The sequence below is a fragment of the Tachypleus tridentatus genome, chromosome 9 (genome assembly GCF_004210375.1).
Source record: "Tachypleus tridentatus isolate NWPU-2018 chromosome 9, ASM421037v1, whole genome shotgun sequence".
In the NCBI taxonomy this organism is placed as follows: Eukaryota; Metazoa; Arthropoda; class Merostomata; order Xiphosura; family Limulidae; genus Tachypleus; species Tachypleus tridentatus.
The window spans coordinates 12,124,271-12,143,882 of record NC_134833.1 but is presented as its reverse complement, the minus strand read 5'-3'; the positions used below and the strand labels follow the sequence as shown (position 1 = coordinate 12,143,882).

Below are 19,612 nucleotides of genomic sequence, written 5' to 3'. Positions count from 1 at the left end.
TTCCTACAGATGATTGACATCTTCAGTCTATTTTAGCAGAGAATGTTTTCTCTTCCTACAGATGATTGACATCTTCAGTCTATTTTAGCAGAGAATGTTTTCTCTTCCTACAGATGATTGACATCTTCAGTCTATTTTAACAGAGAATGTTTTCTTTCCTACAGATGATTGACATCTTCAGTCTATTTTAGCAGAGAATGTTTTCTCTTCCTACAGATGATTGACATCTTCAGTCTATTTTAGCAGAAAATGTTTTCTCTTCCTACAGATGATTGACATCTTCAGTCTATTTTAGCAGAGAATGTTTTCTCTTCCTACAGATGATTGACATCTTCAGTCTATTTTAACAGAGAATTTTTTCTTTCCTACAGATGATTGACATCTTCAGTCTATTTTAGCAGAGAATGTTTTCTCTTCCTACAGATGATTGACATCTTCAGTCTATTTTAGCAGAGAATGTTTTCTCTTCCTACAGATGATTGACATCTTCAGTCTATTTTAGCAGAGAATGTTTTCTCTTCCTACAGATGATTGACATCTTCAGTCTATTTTAGCAGAGAATGTTTTCTCTTCCTACAGATGATTGACATCTTCAGTCTATTTTAACAGAGAATGTTTTCTCTTCCTACAGATGATTGACATCTTCAGTCTATTTTAGCAGAGAATGTTTTCTCTTCCTACAGATGATTGACATCTTCAGTCTATTTTAGCAGAGAATGTTTTCTCTTCCTACAGATGATTGACATCTTCAGTCTATTTTAGCAGAGAATGTTTTCTCTTCGTACAGATGATTGACATCTTCAGTCTATTTTAACAGAGAATGATTTCTCTTCCTACAGATGATTGACATCTTCAGTCTATTTTAGCAGAGAATGTTTTCTCTTCCTACAGATGATTGACATCTTCAGTCTATTTTAGCAGAGAATGTTTCTCTTCCTACAGATGATTGACATCTTCAGTCTATTTTAGCAGAGAATGTTTTCTCTTCCTACAGATGATTGACATCTTCAGTCTATTTTAACAGAGAATGTTTTCTCTTCCTACAGATGATTGACATCTTCAGTCTATTTTAGCAGAGAATGTTTTCTCTTCCTACAGATGATTGACATCTTCAGTCTATTTTAGCAGAGAATGTTTTCTCTTCCTACAGATGATTGACATCTTCAGTCTATTTTAGCAGAGAATGTTTTCTCTTCCTACAGATGATTGACATCTTCAGTCTATTTTAGCAGAGAATGTTTCCTCTTCCTACAGATGATTGACATCTTCAGTCTATTTTAGCAGAGAATGTTTCTCTTTCCTACAGATGATTGACATCTTCAGTCTATTTTAGCAGAGAATGTTTTCTCTTCCTACAGATGATTGACATCTTCAGTCTATTTTAACAGAGAATGTTTTCTCTTCCTACAGATGATTGACATCTTCAGTCTATTTTAGCAGAGAATGTTTTCTCTTCCTACAGATGATTGACATCTTCAGTCTATTTTAACAGAGAATGTTTTCTCTTCCTACAGATGATTGACATCTTCAGTCTATTTTAGCAGAGAATGTTTTCTCTTCCTACAGATGATTGACATCTTCAGTCTATTTTAGCAGAGAATGTTTTCTCTTCCTACAGATGATTGACATCTTCAGTCTATTTTAGCAGAGAATGTTTTCTCTTCCCACAGATGATTGACATCTTCAGTCTATTTTAGCAGAGAATGTTTTCTCTTCCTACAGATGATTGACATCTTCAGTCTATTTTAGCAGAGAATGTTTTCTCTTCCTACAGATGATTGACATCTTCAGTCTATTTTAGCAGAGAATGTTTTCTCTTCCTACAGATGATTGACATCTTCAGTCTATTTTAACAGAGAATGTTTTCTCTTCCTACAGATGATTGACATCTTCAGTCTATTTTAGCAGAGAATGTTTTCTCTTCCTACAGATGATTGACATCTTCAGTCTATTTTAGCAGAGAATGTTTTCTCTTCCTACAGATGATTGACATCTTCAGTCTATTTTAGCAGAGAATGTTTTCTCTTCCTACAGATGATTGACATCTTCAGTCTATTTTAGCAGAGAATGTTTTCTCTTCCTACAGATGATTGACATCTTCAGTCTATTTTAGCAGAGAATGTTTTCTCTTCCTACAGATGATTGACATCTTCAGTCTATTTTAGCAGAGAATGTTTTCTCTTCCTACAGATGATTGACATCTTCAGTCTATTTTAGCAGAGAATGTTTTCTCTTCCTACAGATGATTGACATCTTCAGTCTATTTTAGCAGAGAATGTTTTCTCTTCCTACAGATGATTGACATCTTCAGTCTATTTTAGCAGAGAATGTTTTCTCTTCCTACAGATGATTGACATCTTCAGTCTATTTTAACAGAGAATGTTTTCTCTTCCTACAGATGATTGACATCTTCAGTCTATTTTAGCAGAGAATGTTTTCTCTTCCTACAGATGATTGACATCTTCAGTCTATTTTAACAGAGAATGTTTTCTCTTCCTACAGATGATTGACATCTTTAGTCTTTTTTAGCAGAGAATGTTTTCTCTTCCTACAGATGATTGACATCTTCAGTCTATTTTAACAGAGAATGTTTTCTCTTCCTACAGATGATTGACATCTTCAGTCTATTTTAGCAGAGAATGTTTTCTCTTCCTACAGATGATTGACATCTTCAGTCTATTTTAGCAGAGAATGTTTCTCTTTCCTACAGATGATTGACATCTTCAGTCTATTTTAGCAGAGAATGTTTTCTCTTCCTACAGATGATTGACATCTTCAGTCTATTTTAGCAGAGAATGTTTTCTCTTCCTACAGATGATTGACATCTTCAGTCTTTTTAGCAGAGAATGTTTTCTCTTCCTACAGATGATTGACATCTTCAGTCTATTTTAGCAGAGAATGTTTTCTCTTCCTACAGATGATTGACATCTTCAGTCTATTTTAGCAGAGAATGTTTTCTCTTCCTACAGATGATTGACATCTTCAGTCTATTTTAGCAGAGAATGTTTCCTCTTCCTACAGATGATTGACATCTTCAGTCTGTTTTAGCAGAGAATGTTTTCTCTTCCTACAGATGATTGACATCTTCAGTTTATTTTAACAGAGATGTTTTCTCTTCCTACAGATGATTGACATCTTCAGTCTGTTTTAGCAGAGAATGTTTTCCCTTCCTACAGATGATTGACATCTTCAGTTTATTTTAACAGAGAATGTTTTCTCTTCCTACAGATGATTGACATCTTCAGTCTGTTTTAGCAGAGAATGTTTTCTCTTCCTACAGATGATTGACATCTTCAGTCTATTTTAGCAGAGAATGTTTTCTCTTCCTACAGATGATTGACATCTTCAGTCTATTTTAGCAGAGAATGTTTTTCTTCCTACAGATGATTGACATCTTCAGTCTATTTTAGCAGAGAATGTTTTCTCTTCCTACAGATGATTGACATCTTCAGTCTATTTTAGCAGAGAATGTTTTCTCTTCCTACAGATGATTGACATCTTCAGTCTATTTTAGCAGAGAATGTTTTCTCTTCCTACAGATGATTGACATCTTCAGTCTATTTTAGCAGAAAATGTTTTTTCTTTTTACAGATGATTGACATATGCAGTCTATTTTAGCAGAGAATGTTTTCTCTTCCTACAGATGATTGACATCTTCAGTCTATTTTAGCAGAGAATGTTTTCTGTTCCTACAGATGATTCACATCTTCTGTCTATTTTAACAAAGAATGTTTTCTCTTCCTACAGATAATTGACATCTTCAGTCTATTTTAGCAGAGAATGTTTCCTCTTTCCTACAGATGATTGACAAGTTCAGTGTATTTTAGCAGAGAATGTTTCCTCTTTCCTACAGATGATTGACATCTTCAGTCTATTTTAGCAGAAAATGTTTTCTCTTCCTACAGATGATTGACATCTTCAGTCTATTTTAGCAGAGAATGTTTTCTCTTCCTACAGATGATTGACATCTTCAGTCTATTTTAGCAGAGAATGTTTTCTCTTCCTACAGATGATTGACATCTTCAGTCTATTTTAGCAGAGAATGTTTTCTCTTCCTACAGATGATTGACATCTTCAGTCTATTTTAGCAGAGAATGTTTTCTCTTCCTACAGATGATTGACATCTTCAGTCTATTTTAGCAGAGAATGTTTTCTCTTCCTACAGATGATTGACATCTTTAGTCTATTTTAACAGATAATGTTTTCTCTTCCTACAGATGATTGACATCTTCAGTCTATTTTAGCAGAGAATGTTTTCTCTTCCTACAGATGATTGACATCTTCAGTCTATTTTAGCAGAGAATGTTTCCTCTTTCCTACAGATGATTGACATCTTCAGTCTATTTTAGCAGAGAATGTTTTCTCTTCCTACAGATGATTGACATCTTCAGTCTATTTTAGCAGAGAATGTTTTCTCTTCCTACAGATGATTGACATCTTCAGTCTATTTTAGCAGAGAATGTTTTCTCTTCCTACAGATGATTGACATCTTCAGTCTATTTTAGCAGAGAATGTTTTCTCTTCCTACAGATGATTGACATCTTCAGTCTATTTTAGCAGAGAATGTTTTCTCTTCCTACAGATGATTGACATCTTCAGTCTATTTTAGCAGAGAATGTTTTCTCTTCCTACAGATGATTGACATCTTCAGTCTATTTTAACAGAGAATGTTTTCTCTTCCTACAGATGATTGACATCTTCAGTCTATTTTAGCAGAGAATGTTTTCTCTTCCTACAGATGATTGACATCTTCAGTCTATTTTAGCAGAGAATGTTTCCTCTTCCTACAGATGATTGACATCTTCAGTCTATTTTAGCAGAGAATGTTTTCTCTTCCTACAGATGATTGACATCTTCAGTCTATTTTAACAGAGAATGTTTTCTCTTCCTACAGATGATTGACATCTTCAGTCTATTTTAGCAGAGAATGTTTTCTCTTCCTACAGATGATTGACATCTTCAGTCTATTTTAGCAGAGAATGTTTTCTCTTCCTACAGATGATTGACATCTTCAGTTTATTTTAACAGAGAATGTTTTCTTTTCCTACAGATGATTGACATCTTCAGTCTATTTTAGCAGAGAATGTTTTCTCTTCCTACAGATGATTGACATCTTCAGTCTATTTTAACAGAGAATTTTTCTTGTCCTACAGATGATTGACATCTTCAGTCTATTTTAGCAGAGAATGTTTTCTCTTCCTACAGATGATTGACATCTTCAGTCTATTTTAGCAGAGAATGTTTTCTCTTCCTACAGATGATTGACATCTTCAGTCTATTTTAGCAGAGAATGTTTTCTCTTCCTACAGATGATTGACATCTTCAGTCTATTTTAGCAGAGAATGTTTTCTCTTCCTACAGATGATTGACATCTTCAGTCTATTTTAGCAGAGAATGTTTTCTCTTCCTACAGATGATTGACATCTTCAGTCTATTTTAGCAGAGAATGTTTTCTCTTCCTACAGATGATTGACATCTTCAGTCTATTTTAGCAGAGAATGTTTTCTCTTCCTACAGATGATTGACATCTTCAGTCTATTTTAGCAGAGAATGTTTCCTCTTTCCTACAGATGATTGACATCTTCAGTCTATTTTAGCAGAGAATGTTTTCTCTTCCTACAGATGATTGACATCTTCAGTCTATTTTAGCAGAGAATGTTTTCTCTTCCTACAGATGATTGACATCTTCAGTCTATTTTAGCAGAGAATGTTTTCTCTTCCTACAGATGATTGACATCTTCAGTCTATTTTAACAGAGAATGTTTTCTTTTCCTACAGATGATTGACATCTTCAGTCTATTTTAGCAGAGAATGTTTTCTCTTCCTACAGATGATTGACATCTTCAGTCTATTTTAGCAGAGAATGTTTTCTCTTCCTACAGATGATTGACATCTTCAGTCTATTTTAGCAGAGAATGTTTTCTCTTCCTACAGATGATTGACATCTTCAGTCTATTTTAGCAGAGAATGTTTTCTCTTCCTACAGATGATTGACATCTTCAGTCTATTTTAGCAGAAAATGTTTTCTCTTCCTACAGATGATTGACATCTTCAGTCTATTTTAGCAGAGAATGTTTTCTCTTCCTACAGATGATTGACATCTTCAGTCTATTTTAGCAGAGAATGTTTTCTCTTCCTACAGATGATTGACATCTTCAGTTTATTTTAACAGAGAATGTTTTCTTTTCCTACAGATGATTGACATCTTCAGTCTATTTTAGCAGAGAATGTTTTCTCTTCCTACAAATGATTGACATCTTCAGTCTATTTTAGCAGAGAATGTTTTCTCTTCCTACAGATGATTGACATCTTCAGTCTATTTTAGCAGAGAATGTTTTCTCTTCCTACAGATGATTGACATCTTCAGTCTATTTTAGCAGAGAATGTTTTCTCTTCCTACAGATGATTGACATCTTCAGTCTATTTTAGCAGAGAATGTTTTCTCTTCCTACAGATGATTGACATCTTCAGTCTATTTTAGCAGAGAATGTTTTCTCTTCCTACAGATGATTGACATCTTCAGTCTATTTTAACAGAGAATGTTTTCTCTTCCTACAGATGATTGACATCTTCAGTCTATTTTAGCAGAGAATGTTTTCTCTTCCTACAGATGATTGACATCTTCAGTCTATTTTAGCAGAGAATGTTTTCTCTTCCTACAGATGATTGACATCTTCAGTCTATTTTAGCAGAGAATGTTTTCTCTTCCTACAGATGATTGACATCTTCAGTCTATTTTAACAGAGAATTTTTCTTGTCCTACAGATGATTGACTTCTTCAGTCTATTTTAGCAGAGAATGTTTTCTCTTCCCTCAGATGTTTGACATCTTCAGTCTGTTTTAGCAGAAAATGTTTTCTCTTTCCTACAGATGATTGACATATTCAGTCTATTTTAGCAGAGAATGTTTTCTCTTCCTACAGATGATTGACATCTTCAGTCTATTTTAACAGAGAATTTTTCTTGTCCTACAGATGATTGACATCTTCAGTCTATTTTAGCAGAGAATGTTTTCTCTTCCTACAGATGATTGACATCTTCAGTCTATTTTAGCATTGAATGTTTTCTCTTCCTACAGATGATTGACATCTTCAGTCTATTTTAGCAGAGAATGTTTTCTCTTCCTACAGATGATTGACATCTTCAGTCTATTTTAGCAGAGAATGTTTTCTCTTCCTACAGATGATTGACATCTTTAGTCTATTTTAACAGATAATGTTTTCTCTTCCTACAGATGATTGACATCTTCAGTCTATTTTAGCAGAGAATGTTTTCTCTTCCTACAGATGATTGACATCTTCAGTCTATTTTAGCAGGGAATGTTTCCTCTTTCCTACAGATGATTGACATCTTCAGTCTATTTTAGCAGAGAATGTTTTCTCTTCGTACAGATGATTGACATCTTCAGTCTATTTTAACAGAGAATGATTTCTCTTCCTACAGATGATTGACATCTTCAGTCTATTTTAGCAGAGAATGTTTTCTCTTCCTACAGATGATTGACATCTTCAGTCTATTTTAGCAGAGAATGTTTCCTCTTTCCTACAGATGATTGACATGTTCAGTCTGTAATAGGAGAGAATGTTTTCTCTTCCTACAGATGATTGACATCTTCAGTTTATTTTAACAGAGAATGTTTTCTCCTCCTACAGATGATTGACAAGTTCAGTGTATTTTAGCAGAGAATGTTTTCTCTTCCTACAGATGATTGACATCTTCAGTCTGTTTTAGCAGAGAATGTTTTCTCTTCCTACAGATGATTGACATCTTCAGTTTATTTTAACAGAGAATGTTTTCTTTTCCTACAGATGATTGACATCTTCAGTCTATTTTAGCAGAGAATGTTTTCTCTTCCTACAGATGATTGACATCTTCAGTCTGTTTTAGCAGAGAATGTTTTCTCTTCCTACAGATGATTGACATCTTCAGTGTATTTTAGCAGAGAATGTTTCCTCTTTCCTACAGATGATTGACATCTTCAGTGTATTTTAGCAGAGAATGTTTCATCTTTCCTACAAATGATTGACATCTTCAGTCTATTTTAGCAGAGAATGTTTTCTGTTCCTACAGATGATTGACATCTTCTGTCTATTTTAACAAAGAATGTTTTCTCTTCCTACAGATGTTTGACATCTTGAGTCTATTTTAGCAGAGAATGTTTTCTCTTCGTACAGATGATTGACATCTTCAGTTTATATTAACAGAGAATGTTTTCTCTTCCTACAGATGATTGACATCTTCAGTCTATTTTAGCAGAGAATGTTTTCTCTTCCTACAGATGTTTGACATCTTCAGTCTATTTTAGCAGAGAATGTTTTCTCTTCCTACAGATGATTGACATCTTCAGTCTATTTTAGCAGAAAATGTTTTCTCTTCCCACAGATGATTGACATCTTCAGTCTATTTTAGCAGATAATGTTTTCTCTTCCTACAGATGATTGACATCTTCAGTCTATTTTAGCAGAGAATGTTTTCTCTTCCTACAGATGATTGACATCTTCAGTCTATTTTAGCAGAGAATGTTTTCTCTACGTACAGATGATTGACATCTTCAGTCTATTTTAACAGAGAATGATTTCTCTTCCTACAGATGATTGACATCTTCAGTCTATTTTAGCAGAGAATGTTTTCTCTTCCTACAGATGATTGACATCTTCAGTCTATTTTAGCAGAGAATGTTTTCTCTTCCTACAGATGATTGACATCTTCAGTCTATTTTAGCAGAAAATGTTTTCTCTTCCTACAGATGATTGACATCTTCAGTCTATTTTAACAGATAATGTTTTCTCTTCCTGCAGATGATTGACATCTTCAGTCTATTTTAAGAGAGAATGTTTTCTCTTCCTACAGATGATTGACATCTTTATTCTATTTTAGCAGAGAATGTTTCCTCTTTCCTTCAGATGATTGACATCTTCAGTCTATTTTAGCAGAGAATGTTTTCTCTTCCTACAGATGATTGACATCTTCAGTCTATTTTAGCAGAGAATGTTTTCTCTTCCTACAGATGATTGACATCTTCAGTCTATTTTAGCAGAGAATGTTTTCTCTTCCTACAGATGATTGACATCTTCTGTCTATTTTAACAGAGAATGTTTTCTCTTCCTACAGATGATTGACATCTTTAGTCTTTTTTAGCAGAGAATGTTTTCTCTTCCTACAGATGATTGACATCTTCTGTCTATTTTAACAGAGAATGTTTTCTCTTCCTACAGATGATTGACATCTTTAGTCTATTTTAGCAGAGAATGTTTCCTCTTTCCTTCAGATGATTGACATCTTCAGTGTATTTTAACAAAGGAATTTTCGTAATAATTACCGAGGAAAGGTTTACGCCAATATTTTACTTATTTTTACACAGGTGTTGATAGGGTTAGAATTCACTTCCGTGTCTTCGATCACAGGAGTCTTTCTGGCTTTTCTATTCAGATCCTACCAAGCCTGACGTCATAATAATGTGAATGATGTGGTGTCACATACATAACGCCACGCTTGATCTGGTCCTGTGAAGTCCCACTTTAACAAGTTTTTATATAACATAAATTGTCGAAATTTATGAGCTATTTATACCAATGTCAGTGAATAAATTCAGTTAAAATGGAAACTGGTAATAAAACAGAGGAAGTATTACAGGAGAAAATGCGGAACTAGACACGTGTAAGTCATAAAATTCGAAGAAATCAAGTGACAATGACTGATTGACTGCCCGACACTTGGGCATTATATATACTAGTTGAGTAATCTGTAAAACAGTTTCTTTGTTCGTCAGTTATTTTGAATAATAAATAAAATTTAATAGTTAAGTTGTTAACGTTTTGTAATTGCTACAAGACATTCCCTACATCAGTTATATTTAAACATAACTTACTTCTCAGTAAGTGAATATAATTTTATTATTTTGTTCTGAATTACAGCGATAAGCGAGCATTTACTGTCGACCTTACATACGATGTTTATTAGGTATGCTTTATTACTATTTTTTTAAATTAACATCAACAAACACTTACCACTCATTCTATTCGACGTTAGCAGAAACAGCTGAACTGTATATATACATTCTGCGATTCTGAGTAAAACAAGAATTTTGGAGCAATGTGCAAATGAAATTCGCATTAAAAATACGTCTTGCACTCACATTAAAAATACGTCTTATACTCACATTTGACAGGAGGCGCTGACGACCCCCAAGGACCAATTCTGCCAACAATTTCAAACAATATAATACCAAATGAATAAACGTCTCCTTTCTGAGTCCCTCTATCGGGAGGGCTGAGCATTCTTAATAATTCCGGAGCTCTCCAGAGAAGCCCTGTGTACAATGATCGAAACCAATGAGTCACGGGATGAGAACAGAGATCTCTGTCATGTGATTTATATTAGATAGCAACATAATATCAATAGCTGATGAAAGATACTTAAATGTATTTCTTAGTTTAGAATTTAACTTTTAACGTAGATGAGACTATTTTCAAAATCTGGAAACTTTTAAACAAATAAAGGTTCATACAACAGGACCACTTCCACAATAGAATAAAATCCAAATCAAAAACTATAACTAAAGGAAAACACAAATATACGTTAGAAAATACATAGTAAAAGAGCTTGAATTTAGCATCTCCTTGTATAATCTGTGGAAACAAACACGTAAACCATAATGTTTGTAATCTATTAAAGCACAATCCAACTTTGTATTATAGTTTAACGGAACTTAAATTTATCTTTCTTAAACCTCAGTCATTCGACTTAAAACTTGTTTATAAACATTTAAAACCCACTACATGTAGGACTTATTTTCAGGTCGTAAGGAGACGCGAAGTTTCAATTATGTCTTGTCTCCTGTTTCAACGACAATCATATGAAGACGGCTGCAGTTACAAAGCTGTCTAATTAACTCTGTCTTACTCCAAATCCTGCCAACAATATGAGATAACTCTGGAAGATACTTTAAAAAGATAATACATCTTAAACATTCCTGGGAAGAGTTCCTTCGACAGCCTTTACAGAACGTGTCTTTGAAGTATGTTTGGTGAAGTCAGTATATCACTAAGCTTCACTAATCTTCAGGGAACTAATTAAACCTTTAAATTAGTGCTTTAAAGATTAACAGTTTAAAATTATTTTGCATTCGCTAATATTTTGATCTTTGAACTCACGCTTCAGAGAGTAATAAGTTCGCTCTTCCTTAAACTGATTAGGCTTAGGTTTGTAAACACGTATTTCATTACACAAGTTTTGTGATTGCCAAAGACTTGATATGTTATTAAAATTGTAGAGTTATAAGAATTATTGATGTGTTTCATTGTTAATATGTATCATATGGAACATGTAAGGACTGAGTTTCCTCGTGGGTGTGGCAGGACGTAGCGCTCCTCGTCTGATACGAGGAAAACCGATAACGTACAATATTAGAATAACTTCAATCGACTCCCAATGGCTCATGCTGTTAGAAACCGGGTTTCGATACCAGATGACCCATCGTGCAGCTTAGTGCTTTATCTCAAATAATCAGTCAATAACTTCAACCGTTTTGCACGTAGAGTTTTTGGGTTTGGGTATTACGGTTTACGACGTGAAACCTAACTCCAGAACAGGTATTTTCTGTAGCAACCTTTATCAATAAACTTAGTGAAGTTAAAACACTAATTACTTCTACTAAGAGACAACATCGTGTCGTGAGAACATTACACGTGATGCGGTTGGATGATCTTCCGTAAGTGTTTATATAAATCATAATATGCTCGGCTCTGGGTATACAGCTAAATGAACAACAACTCTTTTCATCTGCAACTCGTCACAATGAACGACGACTTTCTACTGCACACGTCTCAGTCTCGTCACCGTACACAAACTAATCCATGGCACTTAACATTCTCTATATGAGAAAGAAAGGTTTTCGTAGTTTTCTATATAACAGTATGGTTTGTATATGAATGACCTTTATCTTCGGTATTTCATATCCAAACCAGTTCATTCAACTAGTATAATAATGCTATACCTTGTATACGATACGTAGATGTTCGTTGCATCGTATTTGAACGTTACAACGACAGTTTATCCAGTGTACTTTTAGCATATGTTTTAAAAATAAACAATGGATTTTCTTCCTAGATTTATTTTTTATTGTCTTAAGCTTTAATATTAAAGCTACGAATTAAAACGTCGCAGATTAGTTGTGAGTGTTTACGTGGCAACAAATAACAGGAAGTGCGCGGACTTATAACATTAACATCCTAATAATCAGTGATGACGAGAAAACCCCCACTTATAGAGAAAAATATAGAGGGTCAAAACGTTGTTCGCTACTCTACATAAAAATATTCTCAACCCAAACCAGCCGTTTTTACATATATATATTAACATCCTAAGTTTGACGATAAAACAAACAGCTGGTACATATCTCTTAGCCTCGGAGCAATCTAAAAATATATATATATATAGCTCTATGAAATTACAAAAAGTGGATCTAAATCTTCACAAATTCCTGCAATTTTTAATGCTTACGAATATTTGGGTTGTGTCAGCCGGAGGAATCGAACCCAGAATCTTTACGCTTTAAGTTCTCAATCTTGTCGCTAAATCACAAAAAGGTTTTTAGGGCTTACACAGATTAATCCAATTTAATAATCAGTAATCGATTATTTTCTATCATTTTACTATAAATCTACTTTTATTTTTCTTCGTCATAATATTAACCTTTCTGACATCTTCTCGTCCACTTAGTGGTCATTTCTTGCCCTCCACGGAATTCGTGAAGTCCAAAATCGGTAATCTGTAAGACCCATCGAGTGTCCACTAAGCAGTTAGACGACTTCAGGTTGCCATGGGAGATTATGTCACTTTCGTGTAGATATATCATACCCTGAGAAATAATATGAATTATGTTCTCTCTCCATTAGTGAAGTCGCCAGATGAAAAATCTGCTAAATCACATCATTCTGTCTGTGTGTAACTAAAAATGTTATTTCAACAGTTAAGAAAGACTGCGTTAAAAAGAGTTAAAACAAACCTGTTTTAATCATTTAAACAAACAAAAACTCTGCATAAGTTAAACAGATCACCAAGGTGCAGCTTATCCCCCATGTTATATCCCGTCTCATGATGACGTTTTAATATACGTACCTTTCTAAACAAATGTCCAAAGAAACAACTTTTACGTGAAGTGTCTATTCTTATGTAACTCTTTTGTTATTTTACAGAACTTCGACAACTCGTGTCCTCATTATAATTTATTTCAAGTGCAAAGTGGCCTATTTTTTCTCCTTATAACAAATGTAGCGTTTTTGTTGTAGTTGCTAAGACTAGTTTTGATAATTAAAATATATTTCATATAACACTGTTTAATTTCAATGTTGTTGTTTTTTTTGTTTTTTTTTGCATTTCAAAATAAACATTGCTCAAAGTTTAAATAACATTTCCTATTGAGACGTTCAATTTTATTAAATCCTTCAGTCTACGCTTTGTAAATGTTACATATTTAATATTTCTATGATAAAAGTATCACCTATACATTTTAGCTTAAGTTGTATAAATCACATTTCACGAAACAGAATCTTATTGGCTACGTCGAGTTTGCGTAATAATGACGTTACCTTAATAAGGTCAGCTACTAATGACGCGACGAACATGCTGTCCAGGTCCAAGTCTTTGTTTTTCAGTACATCCTGCTCAAAATGAATACAGTGTCATATATATATATAAACATATTTTGATGTGAAATTATAATGCTTAGTATGAAAAATTAAAAGGGTAAGTACCGAATAAACACCAAAAAGAAAAGATAAAAAATCCAGTGGTTTTGATCCTTGGTGATGCCAGCACATGAAAGGTCACATAAAAACTAATAATACTTCTTTCTTCCTAATGTTAGCACTAGCTATGTCTGGCTTTTACAAACTAAATCTAACCAATCAGAGTCTTTCCGAATCTAATAAATGTTTAAAATTCGTCTACATGAATGACTTTAAAAAATATTTAAGTCCATATTAAAAGGTTTTTATTCTTAAAGTGTGAGCTAAATCTATCCGGAAACGTAATACGTATAACCTGAACGATGTTATATTAACAAACATAATTTCAATTATTTTTTAAAAATTTAATTTTAGAAGCTTTTTGATCACTGTGGTATAAACAATTATTAAACTACAATTGAAAATCACGGATAACTTCGACTGACGTTGTCATGACTACTTTAAAATGTTTAACATTTGTCTGATATCCCAATATTTTCTCTTTCTTGTTTGAACCTAAAATAATTATCCAGGATATACGATTTAAAAGTAGGAAGATACAATTGTCATTTGAAAACGCATAAAATTTCCGGTAGATAGAGTCAGTAATTATTCAAGTCAACAATCTGATCTGACACTTAAGTATTCAGACCAGTCTAGTAAAACTAACAATACAATGAAATCCACCCTTTCTGAATCGCATACTTGTTTTCGCGCGCTCTGATAATTTCAATTAATATTCTAACAATAATGCTAAAACAGATCACTTCTATTCATTAACTAGTTTTATTTACTATTAGAATTAGGTTACATATCAAAATGAAGACAGTTTCGTTAAGTTTGGTACAGTACACACTTAACTGTTTTACAGTATTGTTTGAGAAACAAATTTAACAGTGAACGCCCAATAGCTAGGCGGCACGTGTCTGTTTTTGGCTTTCGTGCGAAGCTACACAAGGCCTATCTGCACTAGTCGTCCCTAATTTAGCACTGTAGGACTGGAGGGGAGGCTGCTAGTCATCACCACCCACCGCCAACTCTTGGGCTAGTCTTTTAACAACGAATAGTGGGATTGACCGTCACGGTGTAACACCCCCACAACTGAAAGAGCGAGCATGTTTGGCGTGACGGGGACTCGAACCCGCCATCTTCACATTACGAGTCGAGTTCCTTAACCAGTTGGCCATGCTAGGCCTATTCAACATCTATCGAGCGCTTTTCGTTCACTTAAGCAGCTTTGTAGATAAATTACCATAAAGTCTATATTATATATACAAGAAGAAAAGTCCAGTACAGTTTAAAGGTGTTATTAGCTATTTATGTCTCTAAGGCGAGCACAGTTCTTTAAAAGTAAGACACTATGAAAATAAAATAAATGTTCAATAGTGATTAATAACTTACGTTAATGGACATTTTAATGGAAATCCATGTTACACAACGTGTGTTATTTTATTTAGTTAACAAACCACGTGCAGTAATTTTGTTGCTTTCATGACTAATAGGCTCCTGTTCGCTTTCTGGGAGAGTGTATTAAAAACATATTCAGTGTCGCAACGTATATGCTTGTGAGAGCGTGACAGATGATGTCGTCGACCGTCAAGTTCTCACAGCACGAGTTGTTCGACTGAAGAAAATAGCTCTTGTCAATGGTTCTATCTTAAAACGATCATGGTTCTGAAGGAAATGTCCATTTTCTTATGGCTACAAACCGTATGTCATAAACAATAAATTTAGTCTGGAATTTCCTATTTCTCGATTGCTCTACGTATGATAGGTAGTTATGGCGCTCGAATCGTAATCTGAGGGTTGCGGGTTCGCATCCCTGTCGCGCCAAACTCGCCCTTTCAGCCGTAAAGACGTTATAACGTTACGGTCATGACCACTACTCGTTGGTAAAAGAGTAGCACAAAAGTTGGCGGTGGTTGATGATGACTAGCTGCCTTCCTTCTAGTCTTACACTGCTAAATTAGGAATCGCTAGCGCAGATAGCCCTCATTTAGCTTTGCGTGAAATTCGAAAACAAACCAAACAGTTTAATTCTGTCGTGATATAACCGACAAGCATGACACATTATAGTACAAGACGTTTAGAGAACTTGTTTACTAGAGTTGTTTTGCTATTTAAACAAACAAGAACTGTTCAACCAAACCAACCGTCACTTTCATTATTTGCAACATTACTCATATCATAACACTGAATTAAACAGTTATATTTAATAAATACACTAACAAATATTCTTACCTCCAAGCTTCCTCGCGCACAAAATAACGTCAAAATACAAATGTTCGGAGGGTCTACGCATGCGCCAATAACAGGATTGATATTTTCGTGCCTCATTTCACGAATCTGAAACAAACATGGAGATAACAATGTAACCCATGAACATAACAATGTCAAGCATGGAGATAACAATGTAAAACATGAACATAACAATGTAAACATGGAGATAACAATGTAAACCATGAACTTAACAATGTCAAGCATGGAGATAACAATGTAAAACATGAACATAACAATGTCAAGCATGGAGATAACAATCTAAAACATGGAGATAACAATGTCAAGCATGGAGATAACAATGTAAACCATGAACATAACAATGTCAAGCATGGAGATAACAATGTCAAGCATGGAGATAACAATGTAAAACATGAACATAACAATGTAAACCATGAACATAACAATGTAAACATGGAGATAACAATGTAAAACATGGAGATAACAATGTAAACCATGAACATAACAATGTAAACATGGAGATAACAATGTAAAACATGGAGATAACAATGTAAACCATGAACATAACAATGTCAAGCATGGAGATAACAATGTAAAACATGGAGATAACAATGTAAACCATGAACATAACAATGTAAACATGGAGATAACAATGTAAAAAATGAACGTAACAATGTCAAGCATGGAGATAACAATGTAAAACATGAACGTAACAATGTCAAGCATGGAGATAACAATGTAAACCATGAACATAATAATGTCAAGCATGGAGATAACAATGTAAACCATGAACATAACAATGTCAAGCATGGAGATAACAATGTAAACATGAACATAACAATGTCAAGCATGGAGATAACAATGTAAACCATGAACATAACAATGTCAAGCATGGAGATAACAATGTAAACCATGAACATAACAATGTCAAGCATGGAGATAACAATGTAAAACATGAACATAACAATGTCAAGCATGGAGATAACAATGTAAAACATGAACATAACAATGTCAAGCATGGAAATAACAATGTAAACCATGAACGTAACAATGTCATGCATGGAGATAACAATGTAAAACATGGAGATAACAATGTCAAGCATGGAGATAACAATGTAAACATGGTAATAATGTAAATCATGGAGGTAACAATGTAAAATATGGACATAACAATGTCAAGCATGGAGATAACAATGTAAAACATGAACATAACAATGACAAGCATGGAGATAACAATGTAAAACATGAACGTAACAATGTCAAGCATGGAGATAACAATGTAAAACATGAACATAACAATGTCAAGCATGGAGATAACAATGTAAAACATGAACATAACAATGTCAAGCATGGAGATAACAATGTAAACCATGAACATAATAATGTCAAGCATGGAGATAACAATGTAAACCATGAACATAACAATGTCAAGCATGGAGATAACAATGTAAAACATGAACATAACAATGTCAAGCATGGAGATAACAATGTAAACCATGAACATAACAATGTCAAGCATGGAGATAACAATGTAAACCATGAACATAACAATGTCAAGCATGGAGATAACAATGTAAAACATGAACATAACAATGTTAAGCATGGAGATAACAATGTAAACCATGAACATAACAATGTCAAGCATGGAGATAACAATGTAAAACATGAACATAACAATGTCAAGCATGGAAATAACAATGTAAACCGTGAACGTAACAATGTCAAGCATGGAAATAACAATGTAAACATGGTAATAATGTAAATCATGGAGGTAACAATGTAAAACATGGACATAACAATGTCAAGCATGGAGATAACAATGTAAAACATGAACATAACAATGTCAAGCATGGAGATAACAATGTAAAACATGGAGATAACAATGTAAAGCTTGGACATAACAATGTAAACATGGTAATAATGTAAATCATGGAGGTAACAATGTAAACATGGTAATAATGTAAATCATGGAGGTGACAATGTAAAACATTAACATAAGAATGTAAACATAAAGATAACGATGAACAAGATCACTATACCAATGTAAACATAAAGATAACGATGAACAAGATCACTATACCAATGTAAACATAAAGATAACGATGAACAAGATCACTATACCAATGTAAACATGGTATTAATGTAAATCATGGAGATAACAATATTAAACATGGACATAACAATGTAAACATGGAGATAACGATGAAGAACGTGAATATAACGATGTAAAACATGGAGATAATAATGTTGAACATGGACATAATGTAATAAGTCAGATTTTTTAACTGAACACAAAATGGATTATAAATTTTAAACTATTCCATTTGTTAGAACATGAATTGAAATAGGACCTCCTTCTCATAACTCTTAATTTTGTGTAAATATAATACTTTTTTCAACATTTGCCTTTCTCTTTGATTAGGCTTAGCTAAAAAATAATTTTATAAGCCCTTATAATTTATTTTGTTGTTATAAAAGTTGTTTTAGAGTCAGTACATCTAAAATACATTCTACAAATGAGAGTACAAATATATAAAGCACATTATTAAAAGGAAATTCGAATATAATTAGTGATTTCGTAAATTGCAATTTCTGAGTATAAAAACAACTTTTCCTGTTGCTTTAATTGCGCAAAACAAGAATTATTAGTGGATATATGTTCGATACATTTTCATCGTAATAAATCTGATCAAAATTAATATAACAAAACATTTGGCTGGTACACAAGCTGAATTAGTTTTAAGTGACACTAATATATAATAGCATTTCAAGTACCGGACATCTGATGTTTACCGCTGCCATCAGTGGCAGAATTCCGGTGTATATGTGGTAACGGTGATCACACCACATACACACCATTACAAACCTAAGAGGTTCAAAACTTACTAGAATATTTGTATTTTGGAAACCACTTTTAAAACTAGAATAGATCGCTATCTTCCTTCACGGAAAGTTTAATAAGGTTTTGTTGTATTTTTTAAATATATTAGATCTGTAATAAGTGTGTAAATGTTTATGGTTTAGAAGATTTACATCAATTAACACTTTCTTTCTCAGAATATGTTATATAATATACTCGTTGGTAGCGAAACTGATAGATATGACTAGCAACTAAAATGCTTCAAGATTGGGAAAAGGGATTAAAATTTATCAATCGAAGTTCCATCCAAATCTTCGTAAAACAGGTTCGCAACAATAACTTTTCTGCTGTTTTCCAAAAGGAATTCCTAAAATTAGAAATTGGACTAAATCTTTCCGACCGACTTTTTATATGGAGATGTCTGTCAGGATAATGACTGAAACATGTAAACTTCGTCAATTGTGATTTGGTTTGAAGAACACTTATAACCCCAAGTAACTAAATCTACACCTGAACACTTATAACCCCAAGTAAGTAAATCTACACCGATCTTTTAAAATAAGAGTACATTAAACCAGCTATTAATTTAACAACGTTTTCACCCGTTGGTATTAGTTTGTTTAATCACAAAAAATAAACACATATATGAGTGTGATTATTTACACTAGCCGATTACCCACGGCGCCGGTGCATTAGGTCCGCGTGTGACGCATTTATGACGTCATATCTGCACCCTGAGACTGGAGAAAAATAAAATTTTCCAAGACGGGAAACGGAGACGAAACAAG

General features: G+C 33.6%; 1 protein-coding gene across 2 annotated transcripts in view; it reads right to left on the bottom strand.

The window, feature by feature from the left end:
* The window catches only part of LOC143224760 (guanylate cyclase 32E-like), a 131,991-nt gene that overhangs the window by 35,453 nt on the left and 76,926 nt on the right, over positions 1-19,612 (bottom strand). For both annotated transcript variants that reach the window (XM_076453030.1, XM_076453031.1), the window contains 4 exons: positions 15,968-16,072; positions 13,589-13,660; positions 12,693-12,858; positions 10,159-10,308 (listed from right to left, as the gene is read on the bottom strand). In XM_076453030.1, the coding sequence (XP_076309145.1) occupies positions 10,159-10,308; positions 12,693-12,858; positions 13,589-13,660; positions 15,968-16,072 (493 nt within the window). The remainder of the gene's footprint in view (positions 1-10,158; positions 10,309-12,692; positions 12,859-13,588; positions 13,661-15,967; positions 16,073-19,612) is intronic.